General features: G+C 45.3%; 1 protein-coding gene across 2 annotated transcripts; it reads left to right on the forward strand.

Moving 5' to 3' along the window:
- The first annotated feature begins 287 nt into the window (after positions 1–287).
- LOC100679863 lies at positions 288–25,652 on the forward strand. Of its 2 annotated transcripts, none has more exons than XM_003425633.5 (4): positions 288–719; positions 22,375–22,653; positions 22,745–22,971; positions 24,246–25,652. In XM_003425633.5, the coding sequence occupies exons 1-4, from the start codon at positions 632–634 to the stop codon at positions 24,552–24,554; spliced, it is 903 nt and encodes a 300-aa protein (XP_003425681.1). In that variant the 5' UTR covers positions 288–631; the 3' UTR covers positions 24,555–25,652. The 2 variants fall into 2 exon arrangements, with proteins under 2 accessions (XP_003425681.1, XP_032454102.1); XM_032598211.1 differs by lacking the exon at positions 288–719 and adding an exon at positions 9,297–9,406.

The raw sequence follows: 25,652 nt of genomic DNA on the forward strand, positions 1-25,652 counted from the left end.
CAACAACAGCCCAGAGCCATTAGCCGGACACGTGCGCCGCCGGATTTTACAGCGTATCTCCATCCGGAGAAACTACACGCGCCCGGCGCACGTCTAATTGTATATAAGTCACAGAGTGAGAGAGAGAGAGAGAGGCGTGTATACACGTGAGCGGCACTTCGAGAAAGTCTCTCTCTCTCTCTATATATATACCTATATCCATCGCGCGTGTACAAACTGCGGAGCATGCGCGAGTGGGAGTGGCGTAGAGAGCCGCGCGCGCGAGAGACCCGAGCGCAGCAGCAGCAGCCGCCGCAGCACTCGCGCGCTGGTCCGGCTGACGCGCGGCCGCACGGGCTTATATTGCGCGCGTAAAGTTCGAAATCGCAGCCGCCGCTGACTCGGCACTTGCCATCTGCGCTGAATATTATTGGCAGAGTGCGACAAAGTGTTTGGTTTGAATTTTTCTCCGCAGATATAGTGCTTCCGAACGTACCTATAAAAAAAAAGAGATGTGCCGGCTGTAAGACGAACCGAGAGAGAGAGAGATAATAAAAGTGGTGTGAAAAAGCGAGAGATGTGAGAAGGGCCGCCTAGGGGCAAGCTCTCGTTCTCGTGTCGCGCGTCTAGCAGGAGTAGCAGCAAGTGAACGATGAACCTCTCGGCGGAGCATCACAGGAGGAGGACGTGCCGGTGGATGCCGACTGCCTTGGCGCTGATGCTTCTCGCGCTGACGACAGGTGATTTCTTTCTTCTTCCTCGCTTTTCATCTTTTTCACTCGCGCGCGCTCGGGAGGTTCACCTACTTTTCACCCGTCCCCGTGTTGTTTGCGTTAGCACGTGCGCCGTCTATTAGCCCTATGGGTTGGCGGTGAGCGATGAGGTATTAGCGTGCGCTCGAGGTGTTTCGAATTTCAAGTGCACGCACATACTTCCCGAGCTTGATTGATGTGCCTTAACGCGCCGCTCTGTTTGCTCCTCTCGTTATTCTTCTATGTACTCCGGTTTTACGCGATTAAATTCTTGAACGCAACTGACCGGCCCGAGCGAGTTTTACCTCGTCTAATGAAATTATACGTGGATTCCGCGCAGCGGTACATCCTCCTTTGTTAAACTTTCCGCGAAAGCGCGAGCGTAAAAGAAAGATACGTGATGTAAAATTCCAGCGCGTTATATACGAGCGTAACGAGATTAATTCGCATTCCTCGCCGGCTTGGTTGTTCGAAACGAAATGAAAAAGTGACTTCTCTCCGCAACATCATTATCAGCCGCTGCCGATTCGAACAAGTCGTATACCTCGCGGCAGGAGAGAAAAACGATGCTACTGGCACGTTTCACGCGTCGTTGAGCCGCGGCCCGATAAACGTGCCTGCGCAAACACCGCAAGGCGTCGGCAACGAATCGAGCGCGAAATGCGTCTAACTCTCGTCGAGCTTTTTTGCGCTTATACGCCGACGACGAGGTATACATCGCTGACGATAGCCGAGGCGATTTTTTTCCTGCGCGAACGAGATTCCAAAGTTATATACGACGACGAGAGGATCCGCGCTCAGAGGGAAAGCTATTAAAAGTTATTGAGCTTCGGCCGTTTTTACGATATTTTTTCGCGTAAAAGCTCGCATTTTTTTTTAGGCACGCGCGGGCATACATTTGATCCGCGGTCTTATGTACGGGCTGAAATTTTGATTTAATCAAGCCTAAAAGGCCCGCGAGCCATAATCCTTTCAATTTAGATTTGCCGTATTCGGTTGACGAGCTACTCTCTCTCTATATATATACCTGCGCTCGAGCGGCCGCCGGGGCAGTAAAATGCATATACACACTGTCGGCAGCCCCCGGCGAATATACTGCGATTTAAGCGGCGCCTCCCCGCGATTGCGCCGTTAAATTTTAATTGTCGCGCGTAATTATTTATAAAATAAAGCTCCAGAAGCGTTTAAAGCGCAGGGAGCGAAAGAAGCACTCGCGCATGTATAATGGATTTTTTATACGTATAGGGGGGGGAGGGGGGGCGAGTATATAGCTCGAAGAGAGGAGGAGAGCGCGTAAACGTCAATTTAACAGCGGTAAATAGCAATTATAAAAACCGTCGGCGGAATTGCCGGACGAGCGGCGTCCGTCTCTCTCGTAAAACTTCGACATGATATCACTCTTAAAGCCGAGCGTGCGCGACTGAAATATTCACTGCGGATATAAACGTCCGGAGGATTCATTTGGAGAACGTGACGGTTGCGCGCGCGAATCAAGCGACGACTCCAGTGCGATGCTAACGAGTTTATCGGCTGGAAAAATAACCCGATTACGTTCTCGAGATCGTAAAGTTGGGCCGCTCGCGATTGCGAGAGAAAAATAAGTGGATTTCTAATCAAAAAAACAGTAATCGAACTCTGTCATCGAGGAAAGCGCGCCAAAAAAAGTTCGCAAACACGCGCGCGAGTTAAGTGTACGTATTGCAGAGCGTACGTAGATTCGCAGGTAAGTAATTAAATAAATTGAATATGGATTTGTTCAGATTTATTAATCCGTCTTTACAGCTTGGAAACCCGACAGAGACTAACTCGTTACCAGTGCAAGAGCCTTTTTAAAAGGTTTGTAACTTTGTTTGTTTAATCTTTCCTCCATTGTTCTCCATGCGTGCTCGATGCGTGCTTCGCCGTATGTGCCAACATAAACACCTTATTGTTGCAGATCTCGAGAAGCCAAAGCGATCGATACGGCATGCAGAAGGCGATCGATAACAAGCGATGAATAAGTGACGACTAATACGGCTCATATAACTCCTCCATGCCCAAGTTGAATGACGTCCTCGTTATTTGTTATCTCGGTATGTTGTGGGCTCCCGTTTGGACTCCTGCTTTTACATGAACCCCTGTTTTTACATTTATATTTATAGATAATGAAAATTATTCCAATTATTAGAATCAGCATGACAATTATAAATGACGCTATTGATGTATGGAATTCGATTCCGAATTTTGTGAATTTTGGTGTCTCCATCGTAGGTACTGCTTGCGTTTTTAGCGGTTCGAATCTCCGTTGATGATTCTCGATGATCAATGGTTGAACTTCCGACACCTTAAGTTCTCCGAGATTGTCGTCCACCCTATGTCCCTGTATCAACAGATTGTTTCCTCCAAAGATTTTTGTTCCAAAAAATGTTTCCTTGTTCTTGTTATTTTCGATTTCTGTTTTATAATTACTGGATATCAGTATCAAGTTGTTTAGGAGTGGATACGCCAATGCTAGAGGCGCATTTATTGAAATTGTTATTGTTTTTGCGTCTTCTGCGAGGATTTGATAGCATACATAGTCGCTCTGATAGATCAATTGACATCTTCTTGAAAATAATTTTATTATCGAACCATCCAGCTTCCACGGTATCGTTACGATCTCCGTCTGGTTATTTCGGTTAATTATAGCAAGTCTTTGAAAAAGGGAGAATTCAATGGAATTTAGGATAGGAATTTTTATGGTATAAATTATGGAATCGTGGATAGTTACGACTGATCCCTGAGCAAATCGAAAGTCTAACAAATTATGATAATGTGATATTAACTCTTTTTGGGAATAAAGTTCTAATAGATGTGTCTTTATACTTAGTATTTGTTCATGGGTTAATATTTCCAAATTAAATTTTTCATCGATGAAAACGAATGATCTTTTTATTTTCCCTAATAGATTTAGAAAATGTTGCTCCTGCACAATAAGAGTTACAACTGTCTCAATTAATTCAAATCGCGTATTTTGATCGTTAAGAATCTTCATAAGATTCCGTAAGTTTTTGTTAATTATTTCAGTATTGCTATTTATCGTTCTGCTAATTTGATTCATGCAACTTATAGATTTATTCAAAACCGAAATATCTTCATTTTGTTGTTTCTCAAAATTTTCTAAATAATTATTAATCTTTTCTAAGTCATCTGAATCTGGATTTCCAAATATATATTTGATCATCTTTCCTACTCCATTTATTAATCCTCTCTTTCTTCTTCCACCGAATGGTGCTATCTCCTGCAGATCTTGATAGATTTCTTGACATAATAATCTTGCTTCCATTAATAGACTTGAGTTCTTGAGTTCTTTTCTTGAGGATAATATGGTGTAGTCAGTCAAAATTCTGCCATAGGTGCGTTTGAGCGACGATGTGTTTATGAAGAAATGTACGTAATGATAATTTTCTATAATTCTTCCAACTCCTTGCTGATAATCAAAGTGTGTCGCATCAGGATTAATTTCATCACTTTTTACGGTTATCGTCGAAATGGCCATAATCATCGCCATCCCCAGGATCGTCATCATTTTTCTGCAAAGAAGAAGTTTTTCTTAATCTCTTTGCGCTCTTTAGATTGTAACGACGTGGTTGTCCGTGTATATAACATTCCAATGAGGGACCTTGTTGTTTCTTAACTAATAACTTTTGATAACGGGGTGCGATTTTATTTCGTTGCTGTTGGTGGGTTTTAACGTATACCTCTCTACTTTCCAACTCATTATTTGAATCATTAGGTAATTTTTGTTTCTCTTTCTGTCTTTTGTACAATTCGTCATAGAACGGTAAAATTTCATTTTTCCGTATTTCATTATATTCCTCGGTTATGTCGACTCCAGGTTCGATGACATGCTTATGCAGTTCCTCATATGGTCCATACAGTAGAGTAAACGGTGCAAAATTTGTTGATGAATGAATGCTCTGATTATATATTAGGATTGCTGTAGTCATATGATTCTTTATTGTTTCTCGAGGATTTTTATCGACTAAAATACTTAATTTTTCTCTTAAAGTTGAATGTAATCTCTCTATTGGTCCATTTGACGTGTGTCTATTGATTGTAGTTTGATGATATTCGATTTTGTGTATCCGACAAAATTCTTTAAATACAGCAGAGTTAAATTCACTCCCATTATCCGTAGTAATTTTATCTGGGAAATTGTGATGTGATGCGAAATGCCTCAGTTTGTTTAATACTGTTATAGCATTCCCATCCAATAGATGATAAGCTTGAGCGTATTTCGAAAATATATCAATAATTGTCAGAAACTTTTCTTTTCCAACATGAAAAACGTCCATATGTATGTGCTGTAAGGGCCTATTAGCGATAATGGGTCCATACCTTCCTGTTTCGTAAGGCTTTCTCTCATATTTGTGTTCTAAGCATAGTTCGCATTGGTTAATATAGTTCTGTACGAGCCTATCCATATTTAGTGTATATAACTCTTTCTTAAAATGGGCTATTGTCTCTTGAATTCCATTATGGGTTCTATTATGATATTCCTCAAGTTTCTTCAAAAAATTATTTTTGTCTATTACGGGTGTATAAGTGTTAGTTTTAATCAACTTTAGTTTTTCATTGAAATGTTTTAGCAGTACTCTGTAAGCGATCATTTCCAAATCATCATTCGTAAAGTAAATCCCGTATTGTTTGTCTGGTTTTACGTTTTCATTTAGAAATTTTAATAATTGTGTTTCAGCTTCATCCTTGTTTATCTTTACCATATACTGAATCTTGAGCTTATCTTTATTTACTTTCACATTGTAGTCCCTTCCCGATTTTATTATAATGCTATAATTAAATGCATGAATATTTTTGTCTGTTATAGGCAATGAAAACACTGGATCTTCTACAGCAGTGTGAGCTGTTTCTAGATCATCGCCGGGACTCTCGTCCACTTCCTCGATTCGGCGCGATGTTATATCCGAGACTTGAGGAATCATTGAAAGTGAGTCATCATTCTCTTCCTGATTATTTATTTCTATTCTGCTTAAGGCGTCAGCTACATAATTTTCACTTCCTTTCCTGTATTTAATCTCATAATCATATTCCTCTAATTTTATTTTCCATCTAATCAAACGTGAATTTGGTGTTTTTAAAGACCAGAGCCAGGTTAGTGGTTTATGATCTGTTTCGATTGTAAATTTCCTCCCGTATATGTATGGTCTAAAATGTCGACACGCCTCGACTATAGCTAGTAGTTCTTTTTCGATGGTCGAATAGTTTTGCTCAGCTGAATTCAGGGTTCGTGAAAAACATGATATGAGGTGTTTATCTTGCGATAGAACGCTACCAATAGCGACATTTGACGCATCAGTTGTGACAGTAAACATTTTTGTGAAATCTGGATAAGCTAGTATTGGTGCATTGACGATTAATTCTTTAAGTCTATTGAATGCTTCTATATATTGTCTATCCTCTATGTTTATTTTTTCTTCCTTTTTAAGCGCTTTCGTTAGTGGTTTTGATATTCTAGCGTAGTTTTTTATGAATTTTCTATAAAACCCTGTTAATCCTAGAAACGCTTTAATTTCTTTTTGTGTCCTTGGGATGGGATATTTTACGATGGCCTTGATTTTATCTGGGTTTGGTTTAATTCCTCCTGGTGTAATTATATGTCCCAAAAAAGGTACTTCTTTCCTTAAAAACTCACTCTTATCTAATTGCACTTTCAAACCGTATTCCCGAAGTTCTTCAAATACTAATTTTAGATGTTGTAGATGTTCTTGGAGAGATTTTGAAAATATGACTATATCATCCATGTATACAAAGCAAAATTTGTGTAAATATTTTCTGAGAATTTTGTCCATTAATCGCTGGAATGTAGCTGGTGCATTTTTTAAACCAAAGGGCATACGACGGTATTCGTAGTGTCCATTTTCTACTGTGAATGCTGTCTTCTCTACTGAATCTCGATCAACTGGTATCTGATGGAATCCTTGTGCTAGATCTAATGTTGTAAAATATGCGCATTTTCCTAAATTCTCTAAAATATCGTCCATTCTCGGCAATGGGTATTTATCCTCAATGGTTTTATCATTCAACTTACGATAATCAATAACCATTCTCCATTTCTTCTTTCCACTTGCATCTTGCTTTTTGGGTACTATCCAGACAGGTGATGAATAAGGTGAATTACTTGATTGAATAATTTCGTCATTTAATAATTTTCCCACTTGATCTTGAATAACCTCCTTCAGGTGATATGGATATTTATAACTTTTTACATAAATCGGATTTTCGTCCTTTGTCCTTATTTTATGTGTGACTGCATTTGTGGCTGTTAATTTTTCACACTCATTATAGAAACAGTCTCTAAATTTCTGACACAAAGCTATAATTTTCTCCTTTTCCTCTTCATTCATGTGTTCCGTTCGGATTTGCACTTTTGTCTCTTGATGATTGCTCAGTATAACCATTTTACATTTATCCGGCATATTGTTTAAATAATTAATTTCAAATCTCGGTGTGCTAAATATTTGAGTTCTATAGTTAATATTTGCTTTTAAATTTTGTAGGTCCTTGTGACCTATTAGACAATCATATGTAGAATGCCAAGGAGCAATTAAAAATGTAATTGGTGTATTGTCACCTAACTCTTGCAAAATCGGAAAGGTGAGTGCATGTGTCCCTTGCGTTATTTTATGCAAAGATTTAATTTCGAATTTATATGGAAAAACGTAATTTGAAAATAAATCGTAGGCTACTTTAGGGTTAATAATCGATGATGATGCTCCCGAATCTATTAGTATTTTAAGCGATGGATTTGTAGTTATTATGTGTGGTAGTTCGGGCGAACTGCCTATGTTATTTAAATTTACTATGTTTCTTCGGTTGGATCGGAATCCCGTTGAAAATTTTCATTTTCTGAATTCTCTTGATTTTCATAATTGTCGTCATTCACGTTAATATCTTCTTGCTCCTCATTGTAAGCATCTTCCTCCGGTTGCTGCTCCTCTTGATAATGCAACTCTTCGGAAATGAAATTCGGTGGTCCGGTACTCCTAAAGAATTTATTCTGAAGGACAAAATTATTTGACCGGTTGCTCTGATTATTATTTGGCCGATTGGTGTTTCTGGTATTAATCGACATCGGTGTCGGTCGATTTTGCTGAATAGGTCGTCCGAAATTATTTGCAAATGTCGGTACAAAATTATTTTGTGCAGTTGCGGGTCTAGGTGCAAATGAAAACGGACTTTTATTTGCTCCAGAGTTATTGAACGGACTATTATTTCTCTGATTCATAAACGGGCTTGTACCCTTTGAATTATTGTTTACATTATTGGTTTTTGGTTTACTTTCGCGTTGTCTCGCGAAATTTAAACATGCAGCTTGTTGCTCGTGATTGTCAAGCTTTCTGCATTTTATCAGACAAGCCTCTATATCCGCCAACTCGAAATGTGTAAGATGTGTGTGATACGGCTCTTTTATTCCGTTTATAAACGTATTTTTCGCAACATTTTCGTAAAACCCAATCTTCATACTTATCAAGTTACGGTCTTGATTGTTTAAGTTTATATGTTCTTTTAGCTTATTTAAACGTTGTTTAATTTCATCAGCATACTTTTCATAATTTTGATTCGATAGTTGAAAACAAGAGCTAAGTTTATTGTATAGCAGGTCCTCCGAGCTGGGATCGCTATATCTATTTATTAAGAGATTTTTACAATCATTCCATGTTGCTGGATCATTCGCAACTATTAAATTTAAAGCTTCTCCGCGAATTCTTGATTTAATTAACGCAAATAGCGCTGTATTTAATGCTTCCTCTGCAGTGACTAAATTTTCAACAAATTTATCGCATGTTTGGAGAAAGTGAGAAAGGAGCTTTGTTCCTCCTTCATAAATTGGTATCGCGTCACGCCATATGGCTAACCTCAATTTAAATTGTTCCACTGTGATTTGCTGCGCCATTTTGCTCTCAAATCAGTCGTATTTAGGGATAAGGTAAAGATAGGTGAATAGGGAATTTCAAAGACTTACTCTCTTCTTTGATGATTCCAGGTGAATCTCTGTTCGAATGTGGGCCTCAAACTTGACGTCCCAAAAGTACTGCGACGAAGGGGTTGAAACACCAGCCGCTTCCTCTCTGATGATTTCCGTCACGGTATTGGAGGAGAATCTCGATTCAGCAGCCTCGCAGTATCCTGTCCGCAGCGCCAGTTAAGTGTACGTATTGCAGAGCGTACGTAGATTCGCAGGTAAGTAATTAAATAAATTGAATATGGATTTGTTCAGATTTATTAATCCGTCTTTACAGCTTGGAAACCCGACAGAGACTAACTCGTTACCAGTGCAAGAGCCTTTTTAAAAGGTTTGTAACTTTGTTTGTTTAATCTTTCCTCCATTGTTCTCCATGCGTGCTCGATGCGTGCTTCGCCGTATGTGCCAACATAAACACCTTATTGTTGCAGATCTCGAGAAGCCAAAGCGATCGATACGGCATGCAGAAGGCGATCGATAACAAGCGATGAATAAGTGACGACTAATACGGCTCATATAACTCGCGCGGGCCACTCGACGCTTATCAAATCCTGCGGATATCGGACGCTCCGTGTCAGCTCTCGAGAGTCAAAGGTTGTACACGACGCGCCGAAGGAACAAAGGCGGGACGTGTATAACGAGAGAGAGCGAAAAAAAGCGAGCGAGTATGCGGGTGTGTACGCTTGTATAGTGTATACGTATACGTATATAGAAGGGGTAGGGAGAGCGAAGCCGTTGCCGCAGATTATGCAAACGGCAGCCAATTCGATTCAAGTGCACCGCAAATAACCGCTCTTTTACCCATTCGGCTAAATGCGCGCGAGAGCTGCCGTTTATACGGAGGCGATCCATTAGAATATCGCGTATAGCCTCTGGCTTTTCCGCTCTCCCGCTCCGTCTGTCTCTTGCGGGTTGCGCTGCAGTGTCATTTCGCGTTTCGTGGATACGCTACTATTCTTTTCGGGAAGGGGGCAGCTTCGCGTATAAGGAGAAACAAATGAATCGAGCTTTCGGGGATGAAAGTTTTACTATCCCTTCGGCGAGCGAGTTAGAAGCTAATGGGGCCTACTTCGTTCGAATAGCTTTATGGCCGCTCGTTGCGTGCGGATCGTAACGATAAGGCAACGACGATTGATTCTCTATAATATAGAGTTATTCGTAATTCTTGGAGTATTTAGCGGTCCGCGCAGTATAGGGAGTCGATCAATCCATCGTCAAATTTGCCGAGGGCGATTGGTTTGATCTCAATTATAGCGAGCTGTATGCATCTCGCGAGAGCCGGTTGAAATTGACACGGTAATCGAAAACTAGCTGATTGTGCAATTGATTGTCGGAAAATTTGTACGTCCGTTCTCGCTCTCTCAATCGACCGACCGACCGACTGGGCTAAACCTTGGATATTACGCGGAACGAGAGTGTATAGAGGATCATTATGCCGGCGCTCGAATTCTGCGATAAGTGGACAATTATGTATACGCGGAACCGCAGAAATGTGGTCGGATCGACCGCTGGCGATTCGAAACTAATTAATCCACCGGATGACTGCGCCTCTTGTGTGTATACGTGCCTGCAGCGCGTGTGAGTAAGGTAAATTAAACCGAAGGCTAATGAATGTCTTTCGGAGAATGCTGTGGTATAGGAATAAGTATATAGTGTTCACCCACATATATGTACACATAAAAAGAGTTATTGGATTACGAAGCAATGAGTTGAATCTGCATTATTAACGAATCTCCAGAGAACGCGAGCTGATTACGAAATCATTGCGCTTGAAAATTTATATAGAGATTGTGATCCATTGTTATAGCAGGTAATATAATTGCACGGCGCACGCACGCAGGTACATGCTTAAACAGTATATCAATCTAGCTGGTCAAATATTTAACCAGCCATCTCTCCCGCGATGATTTCCACGAGCTCGTACACTGCCCGTATAAAATCAAACTTTAATAAAAATCGATTAAGTACACCGCTAAATTAACCGATAGAACGAATTTGTTGCTACGTTAAATGTTATCTCAAACGGTAGACGCAGGTACAACGAGAAAAAAAAAATCCACACAGGAGCTTACACACACATGCTAATGTTGTTTGTTTTAACCGCAAGTGGAATCATCCGTCACGCTCCTGTGTACCGCGAGCCATCTCATGCATCTTTTCCTAAGCCACGAGCAAACAGGGCAAAAGAACGAAGCGTTAAACTCTTTCCGCACTACACCCACGCGAAACAACGAGGGTCGGGGCTACAGTCCCGAAAACCGCCGAGATAAAAAACGAGGTACGCGCGTATTTTTCGGTTATTATTGAAAATCGCGGAGCAAAACCACGCTATATAGCTTCAATCGGATTACACCCCGAAAAAAAGGAATAGCTGCCAAATCGAGAGGCAGTGTGTGTGTGTGTGGTGTACATTCGCTCGGCGAAGCGCGCGGCGCTCCATTAATCGTCGTCTTAGCGTGGAAATCACTGCGGGTACATATAGAGGGCTGCATAGAGAGGGGATATTTGATTGGAATTACAAGCACTCGGTCGGTGAAATTATGCAAACGATCCGGGAACATTCGTCATGCTAGAGACACCGAGATTCGCTCGGCGGGTTATATAAAACTTTGAAACGGGCCGTGGCCGAGAAATTCCCGGGAAAGAATTTATCGAAGCGCGCGGGAGCCCGCGGAAATGATATTAAACGCGGGACGTTTGAACGTGCGAATTTCGTGTCCTTTTTTTTCTATATAGCTCGGCGGACGACGACGGGAGGAAAAGTTGCGGATGTATTATAACTGCTTGGGTAAATATGAGCTTTCGATGGGCGGCGCGCTATATGAAATTCGCGCTCGCGGAGCTTTTTCAAAAGCTCTTCAAACAAAGGCTACATCCCCCCGCATATCGTCCTCGTTATATATTAAAGGCGGCTGACAAGGTACAAAGTGATGAAAGTAGTACTAGTACTCGGTTTTTCTTCAATTAGCTCCGTAAGCGAAGCTCTAATTTTTTGGTCAACGATCGGTTTGTTGATAATAAATGAACACACTCGGCTGCATCGCGAAATTTTACACACTTCGCGTACACACGCACACCAACAACGCGAACGAAAAAAAGTTTCAAGTGCACCACTTGCGGGCTATCGGCAGGATGCTGCGGAGAAAAATAACGAGCCTCGCGGACGAAACAAAAAATCAAAAATGGGTGTATACGTATAACGCTGCAAAGAGAGAGAGAGAGAGAGAGAGAGTCGAGGGAAAAACGAGCGCGCAAGCACACTGTTACTTGAAGCGTGTGTGCTAGAGGCAATATAATTAACAATGGATCCGCGAGAGCTTGCGCGGGCGCAGTGTTAACTGAGGCATTCTCCGATCGCCGAGAGGCTCTGGCTCGCGGTTTCCTCCGCCGCCTTTTGTTTTCCATCCCCGTTTCTTTCTCTAGCATCGCTTTTTATTTCGATTTTTCAATTTTCCTCTTCTTTGCATTCGCCTGACGTATACTCGATTCGATAACAATATATACGTCTGTTTAATATAATACGGAATATACATCCAGCCGGCACTTAATCCTCTTCGGATCGTACGGTTATCTTATCCGATGCAGCGAATATACAGCGAGAGGGAGACGTAATAAATTTCCGCTCTTTTTCTCTCTCTCTCTCTCTCTCTTATTCCCTGGAATTTGTTTTCCTCGTATAGTGTATGTACATACACCGCCAACTTTGATATCTTTCTTTCTCGCTGATTATCACGTATATACCTATATACACACACCCATACGTGTAATCCGCTCTCTCCGCGAGCTTTGCAATTATCTCGCGCTATACTGTTGCGCTCTCCTCTTGACGTCGAGTCGGTGTGCAGCTGTGTGTGTGTGTGTGTGTGTGTGTATACGAGAGCCGCAAGAGTAGCGGGTTCGGGTGATACACACTTTTCCAGCTTGTTTGATACGCGGCCCGCGTGCGGCTACTCTGTGTGTGTATCTCGTGTGTATACTTACTTTATTGCAACTTTTTGCTCGTTAATCTTCTCGAATTCCCGTGCCATTATCATTATGAGGTGAGCGTATTTTTTCTCCCGCAAGCTCCCTCGCGCTGCAAACGTGAGGCAAGAGCCAAGAGAGGCAGAGAGGGGGGGGGGGTCTAATGAATATTAGCATTTTTTTACGCGTTCGCATTGCCATGCATCCATTCGAAAAATAACAGCGGCCAGCTCTTGCAAAATTAATATCCGGTTTTCTATTTTCGTTACCGCGGAACAGCGAGCTTGTCTCTTCTCGCAAACGAGGCTGTTTATTGCCCCTAAAATAAATACGAGCGAATCGCATATACGCAGTGTGTATTTGTTGTTTGATGACTCCGCGAGCCGCAGCTTGAACAAATAAAGCGAGAATTGTCGGTAATATTCGGCGAAAAGAAAATTCATAGAATCACATACGGCATCGAAAACAGAGCAAGCTCGCATCTCGTAATATCGCGCATAAACAAACTCGACGGTATAGGCCGCAGTGAATGAAAAATACATACGCGAACGAACTTTGATTGAGAATATGACGACGGCACTCGAAATCCCGAGGTGCGCTCGGCGAAAACAAAACTCTGCCTTACACTCGCGGCGAAGAACCTTCATACGCACAAATAACGCACTCGTCTCGCGAGAGAGTCCCTTCGAGTGGACATATTGTTCGGCCGTCGTGTCCACTACTCCTTTTTCTCTCTCTCTCTCTCTCTCTCTCTCTCTCTCTTTCTACCTCTCGACGTCGATCCGCCGCTATACAATGGATGCCGCAATGCAGGACGCGAACGATCCTATACTCTACTGCACGGCAGTTTGAGCTGTCGATCACAGAAGCCGAGCGCGAGAGGACAAAAGAGTTTTGCCCAAAGGTGCGCGCGCGCGCGCGCGGATTTCGTCGTCGTAGCGAGCGGCTACTCGTTAGTACCGATCCAATTAACACTTCCGCCGCCGAGGACTCGAAGTTTAATTAGCGCGATGAAGTTTGACAACGCGCCGACGCGGGGGTGTCTGCTTCATCCCGATGCGAATTGGATTTTATTGGCTGGCACTAGCGAGCTTTTTTGTAATTTTCCAGCCCACAGTATAGACATACGAAGTAGGTCGGATCAATCGAAATGAAGAGTGTGCGCGGATGATTCGCGCGGAGAGGGATGAGCCGCGGGGATAACTCGATTTATCTAATGAAATTTGACGAGCTTTGCTATCTAATTCGATTATACAATGGTACACACTCGTGGCATCGAGTCGGCGTATGCTTTTTCGAAATGAATTTTCCATCCGTCCGCGCGTCGTTCCCGTTGTTCGTTATTTTTATTTATTTTTTTTTGTAACAAACGCGGCTTTGCACTTGTTTCTCACAAGCGGCTGCGCGCTGCACCGACGAGAGAAAAAAATATCGCTCGGCAATCGCCGCGGGATAAACGCGCCCTTTTAAGTCTAGACGGTATTGTGCCCGTTGCACATACATACACGACCTTGACTTTGTCTCTCTAATGTTTACTCGCACAACGTCGGCTTTCTTCGAGTAACATGTGTTATTGCAATCGAGTCGAGCGACTTTTAAAGCGATCGTTTGTCAGCGAATTCGCCGCGTTTAAATGATTCAGCGATCTCCGCGGTCCTTGGATTATATTCGCGTGTGCGGTTGTTATAACCGCAGGGATCGTGCGTTTATAATACACATCATATATTTATCGGCGTCGAGGCTCGTCGAGGTATTCAACATAATTCGGGACTATTTGAATATTATGTATATATACACATACACATCGCACGCGGATTCGGTACATTCTGTAATTAGTATAATATAGTAGTCGCAGTTCTACGCTTGTTACGCGATCTATTTGTCGTGGCTGGAATTCGCGTCCGCGCTGGTGCTACTAATTCGACAATGCGATTGTTCTGTATTTCAAAAGTAGTTATACAATTTCTCATTAAGTAGGCGGTTGCGAAGACGTCGCCGCAAAAAAAGAATCGTGCGTGCATGCACAACCCCTCAATGGCCATTTACGTAATGAAACTATACTCTTAATTAATATTATACTCGTGCGCGGGGGGCGCAGAGGCACATTAATGAAAAATCTTGACGAGAGTAGCTCGTTATTTTCCATCTCGCGGTCGCTTTTCACGCGACTCTGTACTCCTCGTCGCGGCTGATGTGCGGCAGAAAGTCTTCTACACAATTTTTCCCATCTCATTAGTCGGCCTGAAAGAAATCGCGAAGCAGCTGCCATTAATCCTAATTATCATGCACCTTGGAATATAATAGCAAAGACACAGTGGCTCACTCGGAAACGAATTTCCGTTCACTATGTACAGGGCTCTCTCAGGCAGTCGTATAAAGGGGTTGCTAGCAATTTCGGCTATTGGATTCCGAAACTTGGAGGCTCCGCGCGCCGGGCTGCGGCCGTTTAAAAAATACACGAGCTCGCGCAGCCCGAAAAAGATCCGACAAACAATGTCCAGGGTAAAAGGCAAACTTTCGTCCCAACTGCTACTGCCACGGCTGCTGCTGCTGCGTCGTAAAAAGGCCAAAAAAAAGAGCTAGTGCGAAAGTGCGTTTTCAAAAGGCTTTTCCGCGAGCGCGGAACACGATCGAAAAAAAATATACTCCACCCATATATATATATAAACGCGCGCCACTTGCTCCCGACACAATCGCGTTGGCTGTGTGTGCCTATATAGATCGCGCGCAGGGGAGAGAGAGTTTGGAAAGTGAAGGCGCACCTGGCTCTATAGAGGGCTTTTTATTCGCGCTGCGGAATCGACGAGTGTGTATTAACGAGGTAGTAAAGGCCCAGCAGAAAGGGCCAATTAAATGGTAATCGCACCGGCGCTGCGCCGCTATATGAATTGAAGTGTGTGCAGCTCAGTGCGTGTATAGCTATGGGTATATAAGTTCGTCCGGCGCTTATCGGGTTCGAGGAAACAATCGGACGGCGGATAAGAAACGGACGTAAAAAAAATCGCTACGGGGGAGAAGCTCGAGTTTATCGAGATTGCGGCGCGCGAGGGCGAAGAGAGAGAGAGAGAGAGAGAGAGAGTTTATGACGCAACAATACCGGGAACTGGGTATAGTGCGACGACGACTCGACCCTCGGAAGTTATATGTTCCCTTCGACTGTCGTCGTATATATTATGATAATTGCGGTTTCATTAGAAGTGATTTAGTGGACTCGAAGTGGAGCGGCTTATTAAGTGCATGGCTAATTGATTAAACGGTTCCGTCGAGCCAGCTCGCGTTTATATATATATATATATATATATATATATATATGGAACTCTTTCTTTTTCACAGCCGAGTCATAACTCTCTGTTAATACTGGTTTATTATACCGGGGAAGAAAATCACGGCTGCGTGGCCGTATACTTTTGTCATTCTCACAGCTTTCGCGTGGAAAAATTAGGTCAGAGCTTGCGAGCATTTAATTTTCTCAAAAAGCACATCACAGCTCCGCGCCGCGGGTATAAGCCTAATGCCACCTGCGGCTAAGGAAAATCCCTCTCTCACAGTATATAGCGTGCGCATGAAACGAATCCGAGGAGAAATCAAGCCGGAAGTAATTTTTTAAGCCTCTTAGATGCTTCCCCCGCAACAACATCACGCAGCCGTGATTCTCGCGCGCGACTTATACACCCACACCACGACGTGGATTGACCCGCGCGAGTTATGTGTATACTGCACCCACACACACACGCAGAAGAGGATATAGGTACAGCCGAAGTTTGAGGAAAATGCCGCGGGCCAATCAACTTACGCGGAGCCCTGATCTTACGAATTCTCTCACTACCTACACGCTGTGTATTATGGAAGCTTGATGAATGGCCGCCGCGCGATCCGACGAACTTTTCGGCAGGTATTAGGTAGCGCTTGATATCGAGCGCGCATTGTCTATATATACATAAACGACTAAAGGGGCTCCACTGCTGCAGTCTTAACATAATTATATTATCGGAATCTCGTTTGGCAGTAGTGCTGACTTGTTATATAGTCGCGCGGGGGTGGCTGCGGCTTCATCCCCGGGCTTTGGTAATATGTTGCAGAGCTGCACTATATAGTGTATATAGCGGTCCTACTAAGATGGCTAAAGTTATCCCGCCGCTCGCGCGCGATATCTCCCGCGATTATCGATTCGGAAAAAGTTGCCCCATAACTTTCCAGCTCCTATCTCTCAGTTATCGCCGCTGCTGTGATTTATTAATTATCCTACTTATATACCTGCACCTTCGCTTTTAATCGCCGTCCCAAGATCTTCGACCATAGGTATACTGCGAGTGTAATGGCTAACGGACTTATCTATGTAGGACTCGAATAGACGATGGACGTCGAGTCGGGGCTAATTCGACGAAGACTATTCGCGCGATAAATCGCCGGTAACGGCGCGCTATCCAGAGGATAATTGTCTCCGCCAAGATCGCCAATAGCCGTGTGTTCATGAAGCGGAATACCGGACGGTTACTCCGCTATACCGAGTTATCGTGTCTGCATCCCTCGCAGCGGCAAACTGTTACCTACACCCGCAAGACAAGCAAAAGTTCGAGGTAAAATCAAGCCTCCGACGATCATCCAAACCGACGGCGCGTGTAGTCGCAAGATTGAATTTCCCGCGCCACCTACACAGACTTATACCCGTCTTCCGGCCGGGCTAGTCCCTATCGATTTGCGATTCGATTTTACTCCGGGGCTGCGCAGCGCGCGAATGATTACCGGCGGCGAGAAACCGCGCGGGGTTTCTCGTTCATTTTTCTCACCGCGCAATTTCGCGCGTTCTCTCTGTATACGCGATCGATCGCGAGAGAGAGAGAGAGAGAGAGAAAGAAAAAATAACGCAGGAAAACTCGATATACGCGCACTTGTAAAAAGCGCGGGAGAATTCAATTTCATCGCGCGTATTTTGAAATTCCGCGCCGAGCGCGTAATAGAACGCAACGCGCGCGGGAATAATCGAGCCCGTTGGGGGAAGCGCAAATGAAAGCCGTACACAAGCTCTCCATTAAATCTGCAACGCTGTATAGCCTTCTCTCTCGGGCAATAATAACGAGCGATCGGTTAGCCGGCATCCCTTTCCGCGCGTGTATGGGTATAATGCATTCGAAAACGTCGTCTGGCTGTGAAATATACATCAAATTCGACGAGCCGGAGCTTTTTTTGCTCTCGCACCTCATCTCGCCCTCGTGATTTCCCTGTAAGAGCAGTAATCTTTGGAATTTCCTTCACTCGTCGTCGTCGTCCGATCGATTATTCGCCCGAGCTTTTCCGGACGTCTACCCCGGTTCTTGCTCTCTTTCTCCTGAATAAATCATAGGGAAATTCTATATATTCATTCGATTGCTGCTGCTGCAGCTTTCCCTCGCGTCTTGCCTCAGGACGGCTGCTCTTCATCTTTATCCGCGCGCGACGCGCTCAATTAATTTTCCGCGAGCTTCTGTGATGTCTCCTAGCTCCTCTGCTCCTTCCCTCCTCCCGAAGAGCGAGCAAGAGACAAAGCTCAAAAGCGCGCGAAATTCAAACGTAACCTCGGGGGCGCTGGCGCGATTCAAAAATTCCGCAGCTGCATAAAGGCTATACACGAAATGACGAGACAAGTGGCGGCGGCGTCTGTTTGCCTCGTCTACTCGCCCCCCCCCCTCTCTCTCTCTCTCTCTCGCGAGAGCTATTTATTTTATTGTCCGCAGGCGGCAGCTGTCGCGCGCTATAATGGAATACACATCGCGCGAGCTCATCCTTCGACCGGCACAATGCGTCACATCGCGATGGAAAACCAGTGTCTCTCACTCTCTACGTCTCTATGGGTCTATATATGGATCCGCGGCTTTTTAAATAATTCGCCAGCGGCCCTTTATATTCCGAGGCGCGCTTAAGCAGTAGTTAACTGCGATACAATGCCGCGCGTCCCCCGCTCCGCTCTTTTATTCCCTCTTTCGCGAGAGAGAGATGCCATACTGCGCCGCTCTCGCTGCGGAAGTCGGAGACTAGCGCCGCGTAAATAAATTACGCCCTCGTCCTTCGCTCCCTTATGCGCTGCAGTGTTTCGGCGCGCTTCTTTTTTTCCATATACACCCGTTCCGTCTGTGTCTGCCTGTGTCCTCCTGACGAAAGCGATATAAAAGAGGGCAGAGGGACCGCGGACGATAAAGTCGTCGTGCGCCGTGCTCTGCTCTCTCTCTCTCTCTCTCTCTCTCTCTCTCTCTCTCTGTGTCGTGCCTCTCTTGAGGCTCAGAGAGAGAGAGAGAGAGAGAGCCGCAGGCACTGCGCGGGGAGATTCCGCCGGGCCAATTAAGCCGGCAATTACTTTAATAATTAGCGGATTAATTAATATGCCTTGGACCGAGGCTGCCGTACGAGCGAGACGGTGAGTAAGAGAGAGAGAGAGAGAGAGAGAGAGAGAGAGAGAGAGAGAGAGAGGGAGACAATGGGCTATGGGGAAAGGGGTCTGTATAAAGCGAGAGCGCGCTTTCTTGCCTCTGCGGCTGCAGGCCGATATATCAGCGTGTTATATAGCCGGTATAAGTTCCTTGACGCTGCTGCTGCGTCGATTTTGCCGTTAAACGCGCGGCTTTGTGCCCACCCCCCGGCTGTACGCCGTATTACAAGACGAGATAATGAACTATTCTCCGAGGGAGTTTATCGACAGCGATGTATATCGTTTTGATTTCCTCCTAGCCTTTTTTTTATTCAGCAGCGCGCTGTGTTTGTCGCGCGCGATGATTCATGCTAATTAAGCAGCTGATTGGATTCAATTCGTCGGATCTGCTCTTCTGGGACTCGAGCGGTGATCTCTGTCGTGTATAACTCGAGAGCTATGCGCAGAGAAGAGTATATTCATTCCGCGCGCGGCCACGAGTGAGATTTGAATGTTTAATAGCCGCATTAGACGGCCTGCGATGCGCCGGGGCTTCTCGGGAATTTGTTTTTTTTTTCTCCTCTTTCAGCGACGCGTAACACATGTGTCTTCTAATTGCCCGTAATTAGTGGCGCTTGATAAAGGAGCCGGAGCAATTACGCCGCGTGCCAAAAAGAAAGATTACCCTTGTTTACGTTGAAATTCCTCGAAATACAGAGCTTCGCGAGCGGTGTATAGTTATAAAAATGACCCAGTGGCACAATTATCGAGAGCAAACAATCGACGCTAAAATTTGTCGCTCTCCCCCACACAGCTCATCGTTAGCGAACTGCAATAATCCAGCGGCAAACGCAACGCGGTGTTTACCGCAGAGCGAAGGAGGACGACTGTGTAGCAACGGCGGGCTTTTTGAATTTCCCGCCGCTGTCGCGCTTTATATACAGACTCGCGCGACGCTGCTCGCTCCTCTGCGCGCAATATACACAGCGCGCAAACAGCGCCCGCCATATTAATCGCGTTATTTACCCGCTAATTAAGCGAGCAATAAATTCGAGCAGTCGCGGCCCCTCGTATTTACCCGTCCCGCGCGCGTGCAAAGCGGCGATTTCTCGCTTTTGTACGCGGCGCGCATCGCAGTTTCAATTTACAAACGCTCTAGTCGTGTCTATATACGTTTATATAATCCACTGGACGACGCGATGCTGTGTTTTACGTTGAAACGATCTCATCACGCGAGAGCAGATGTCGACTTCTTTTCTCCGCGCTCGTATCTCCGACGACGATGGTAATCAAGCTGGAGACATCCCGCAGATTGTTGTAATTACGCGCGACACTCCACACATACGGAGGATGGCGTCAGTGCGCATAGCGTATACGTCCACGCATTCCGTTTACCCGCCGCTGCGAGATGTGGGACAATTGGCTTTAATTGGCCTTTACGAGAAGCTCGTTCAGGGCCGTTTTCTTCGAGACGACTGAAACGACGACCGCGCGGCGGAAGATGACGCTCTTCTATAGTTAACGCTTTATGCGCGCGGAGGGGAGGGATTCTTCGGGCGAGCGCCGCGGGCTGTGTGTGCTGGAATTCAGCGAAACTTTTCTGTTTATTAGTTCGCCGGGCAGTTTTCATCGGCTCTTCTATATATTCTATACTGTGGGTTATGAGATTTACACACCGTATTAATAAGAGTTCGTGGATGAAAATTTCCTCGTCGAACTTTCGGTATTCCTATATACCGACTCTCTCTCTCTCTCTCTCTTTCTTCCTCCGCTGCGAAAAAGTTCGCTAATTGCTCGCGCAGCGAATATAAACCTCGACTCGCAGCGAACTCTCTCTCTCTCTTTAAAACGCTAACAATTACACTGGCCAGTCGACAGAGAGAGAGAGAAGAAAGAAAGAAATGCGCTGAACGCGAAAGTATCGAGAGAACGAGTTCTAGCTCACTTCGACTCGCTATACAGTCATCTATGCTACTGCACACGCGTGCGCAGATTAGATTATCCGGAAGCCTCTCTAATTTCCCGATACCAGCAGCGGCCCATCGGTATTCTTTTTTCCGACGCGTCGGTGTGTAGGCGAAAATATACCGTCCATACGTATAGACCCCCGGCAGCGCACAAATCCAATCAACTTTCGAGCTGCGCTGCCGGCGGAACCTTTAAACGCGGACTTTTTTCGAAATAGAGTCAGTTATTTATTCGGCGAAGCGATCGTCGCGAATTACTCGGGAATTTACGATTTCGAGCGAGTGTACGCAGGACTCGATAATTATTACACGCGTGTGCTACAGCATGGCTAATCGAATACTTTCAATTAGTCGCGCGCGGGCTATATCGCTGTATGCGGAGCTGTCCGGCAGCGTTAAATAAATAATTCCTTCGCCACGCGCACGCGTGGAACTACGATCGCCGGAACTGGAATTTCCTCTTCGTTATGAACTGGACTACGTGTGCTCGTGTGTACCGCGTTGTTACCGACGCTGTACCGCCGCTGTTTGGTTTACAAGCCGCGTGTGCCCACCGCTGCAATAATACCTACACGCGCGCCTACACTGGCCGAGAGCCGCGTATTGTGTCTTAGGCGCGCATTGAGATGATTTCGCTATTGATACGCGCGCGCGATATCGACGTGATGAGGTATTTGGATTTTGATAATATCGCGTAAAAAGCTCGTAAATTTCAGCGGTGCGGTGAAAGTCGAGAAATTAATCTCGCCCGGCGATAAATTTTGATTACGCGTCCCAAGCGCGCTTGATAAATCGCCAGAGGCGAACAACAAACACGAGATGAGAACAAACATGAGATCAAAAAGCTTTGATTATATAACTTTATTGCGTGAAAATCGAATGACTACCTCATACATTCGCCAGATGGAATTTCCGCGCGAATTCATTCACGGGGTATAACGGATATATTCGAAAACACTCGCGCTTTATTTCGATTTTCCATTCCCGGCGCGAGCGTCCCTTTCATTTTAAGAAGCGAAGGTCGAAAAGCTCGCGTTTGTTTGCGCGCGACATGTAATTGGCGTATACTATAGCTGCTTCTCTCTCTCTCTCTCTCTCCCTTGCAAATGGCATCAATCCATTAAAGGTTGTATCGATACGCGTATGCATACACGTTTCGTGCGTGCATCGACCAGGTATACATGATAAAATGGAACGAACGTATACTGGCGAGGACGTGTTTATTTTGCGAAATCAATTCATAACGACGTGCATTAAACGTGAAATACACGTTGTAAAATAAACGTGCGTGTACTAATGAAAATGAAAAAATTTTCAACGTTTGTGTTGCAGGCAGCGCGAGCAACGCACCGCCGGGAATACGTTACGTGAAGAAGCTTCACGCGCCGAACGTCGTGGATCCGCGGAGCACAAAGTTGCAGATGAGATGCGAGTACGACCTGAAGGGTAACGAGCTCTACACGGTCGGCTGGTACAAGGGCGACGAGCAGCTGTTGCTCTACTCGCCGTCCAAGAGACCGGAGGACAATGTCCACAAGGAGCACGTGAGCATCGAGCACAGCAACGCCGAGCAGCTCACTTTACTGGGACATCAGGACGACATGCGGGCGAGTACGTATATTTGCCTGTGTTATGTAGCATTTTTCCAGAATTACAGTATAGCGAGGGATTTCGTTGTTTTATTTCTTTCTTTGTCCCATAGACATGGAGTTGTACCAGGGCACGTACACGTGCGAGGTGACGCTGGAGAGGAGCTTCGACACGGGCTACGCCTCGGCGAACGTCAGCGTCGCGATACTGCCTCAGAAGAACCCGGTTCTCGACGGCGTCCAGAACCACTATCAGATAGGGGAGTACCTCGACGCCACCTGTACTTCGGCGCCGAGTCTGCCCCCGGCGGAGCTGACCTTCTACCTCAACAATCAGGAGGTATAAACGAGTGAATTTGAATAATTATTCTAAAAACTAATTAGATCTGCGTTCGCGCAGGTAGTTTCGAAACAACGATATTACGCGGAAAGTTAATAAATTAAACAGCGGCTCCGAGTAGCTTATACGTACAACACCCGCTGCGGCGAGCGGGAAAAAAAGCCATAAGACTGTAATCCGCAATAATCGACTGATACACACATTTCATCCAGTACGTCGGTCCACCGCAGAGCCGCCAAGTGTACAGCTTTACTCTCTCACTCCTGCACACATCGTGTGTGTGTGTGTAGGTATAGAGGCGGAACTTTCGACATTAATTAACGAACTCGGGGATTTATTACACGACGGCCGCTATACTGCGCCGCGACACGCACCGACTCTTTCATCCCCGGGCGCACAGCACTTCCCCGCCTGTACAGAGCTATAGCTGTATATAGAGCCGCTAATCCGGCAAACTTTTCGCAACTCGACACCCCGCAATCATTCCCACGCACTGACCACCAGCAGCAGCGGCGTATACATAATTCTCCTCGCGCGCTATATATATATATATATATATAGACTATGCACAACAAGGCTCTCGCGGGCATATGCCACGCGGAATTATAAAGCATCGGCTGCACTACTGGGACCATATGCACACGTATACATAGACACGCGTATATAGGAGAAAAGGGCTAGCCTCGGATAGTGGGTCGAGTCGTTTTCGTGTAATTTTCCCGTAAAGTTGCAGCCGCCGTATAGCGCTGAGCCGGGTAATAATTTCGAGAGAGAGAGAGAGAGAGAGGCAACGGGATCAACGCGCGAATCCAATTAGAGCCAATGGCCAGACCGTCCCGATAGGCCCGGCCGCTATATAATTTCGGGATGACCGCAGAGAGAGAGAGAGAGAGAGAGTTGACAGGCTACTGCCGCTCTCTCCAGCAGCACGTGTGTGAGTGCGTGTCCGCGTGAAAGGGGCTAGTGTCGACGAGTAGGTGCTCCGGTGTATTATACGTGACGCGCGGTGTGCGTGGAGGGTTTTAGGGCGCAGCAGCTGGGCCGTTGCGATGAATTCGTTATTGTCGAGTGCGCGTGCGCGCGCGCGCTGTTTTCGCGGAAAGCTATATATACACATGCGAAGTCGCTCATGGTTTTTGGGAGGAATTTCACGACTCCGCTTTACAAGAGCCACTCCGCGCAGATTACGGCATTCATGACGCGCGCGCGCTGTATCGTGATGTTTTTTGGCAAACATGTATACAGGTAAAAAACAAATCGTTTTCTGCTCGCAGATGCCGTCGCGGGACAAGAGCCAGCAGCCGATCGGCGACGCCACGGTTTCGCGACTCTCGCTGTCGATGCCCCTTCAGCGACAGCACTTCCCGGGCGGCAGTATGAACCTCACCTGTCGAGCTACTCTACCAGGGGTCGAGCTCGATCGGGACTACAGGACCACGAAGCTGGCGACTCTGGCCGCTAACAACCAGCGACTGGCTCAGGAACTGCCGAGGATGTCGTCCACGTCAGCCGGTACCTCCAGGTGCCTCGTATCCTGGATCCTCGCGATCCTCGGGATTACGGCCGCTTGCGCGACGCTCTGAGACAACTGAGCACGCGAAGCTCATTATTTTTTATCGTATACTTTACCACGCGATTCTCTTCATTTTGTATAACGCATTTATTTTTTAAAGCCCCTTTACTTATCGTCTTGTATACGACGTTGTATGCAATATCGCGAGGCGTATAATAGTATAAGGATAACAGTAATAATGATAAGTTGGACGTGTAGCCGCGCACATCATGCCTGTCGAATATACTCGCGAGTTATATTGTTGTTTTCCATTGCGCATACATAATTGAGCGCGCCACAAGCCAAATATACAGCGAGCGTTGATTTCCGCGACACATAGAACTGATATTTTTCTTCGATACACACAAGTATATCACACGCGCGAGTATATTATAAAGCAAACGAATTCTATGCGCAAACACACACACACACGAATATATCAATATCGACGAAGAAGTATAAGAAGTATACAAAATCATGGCTGTATAGCGATGTAGTTATCGGACGAATTTTTTCAGCGCGCGCGTTTATCAGCTGATCGTTTTTGTACCCCGCGATTTGAACGTACTATACAGTACAGAGAGAGAAAGTGTCAGAGACGAGCGAAATCGTGTATAAGTAAATATGCGTATAAATATTATAAATATAAAAGAAGAAACTACGCACCCGTCGATCATCCCTGTATACTGGCCTGTATCGGATATATTGTACGACATGATACGCGCGTCGGCGAGAGAGATATCGTGGGAGAAACTCAACGAGATATCCGTATGTATAAGTGGTGGCCACGACACACCGCGTCCGTGTACATAGTGTGTATATTGTATTACGATTATCTGTAGAGAGTGAGTGAGTGAGTGAGTGGGAGTATGGGATGATGAGCCCGCGGGAAAATCGGCTCTGTGCGTGGATGTATAATAATGGAGATTATTAGGCGCGACCCCCACACCTTTGTATTAAATATTAAACGACGAAGAGGATTACGCGCGAGTGCCGATTACACAGTAGAGGGACGAATGAAAATTAGCTGTATATCTATGTCGATACACAATTGCGATAATATCTGTGTAAGTTTCAAGGTGTTATACAGAATAACGCTGATTATTAAATCGATGGAAGTCAATCGTTA

Source organism: Nasonia vitripennis, chromosome 3, assembly GCF_009193385.2.
Source record: "Nasonia vitripennis strain AsymCx chromosome 3, Nvit_psr_1.1, whole genome shotgun sequence".
Classification (NCBI taxonomy): Eukaryota; Metazoa; Arthropoda; class Insecta; order Hymenoptera; family Pteromalidae; genus Nasonia; species Nasonia vitripennis.

What these genes read in the sequence shown, in the direction of transcription:
- LOC100679863 (XM_003425633.5), top strand. Translation starts at nt 632, where the DNA reads ATGAACCTCTCGGCGGAGCATCACAGGAGGAGGACGTGCCGGTGGATG. An exon ending in GCTTCTCGCGCTGACGACAG is followed by an intron (nt 720 to 22,374) that starts GTGATTTCTTTC and finishes TTTGTGTTGCAG; the next exon opens with GCAGCGCGAGCAACGCACCG. An exon ending in TCTACCTCAACAATCAGGAG is followed by an intron (nt 22,972 to 24,245) that starts GTATAAACGAGT and finishes TTCTGCTCGCAG; the next exon opens with ATGCCGTCGCGGGACAAGAG.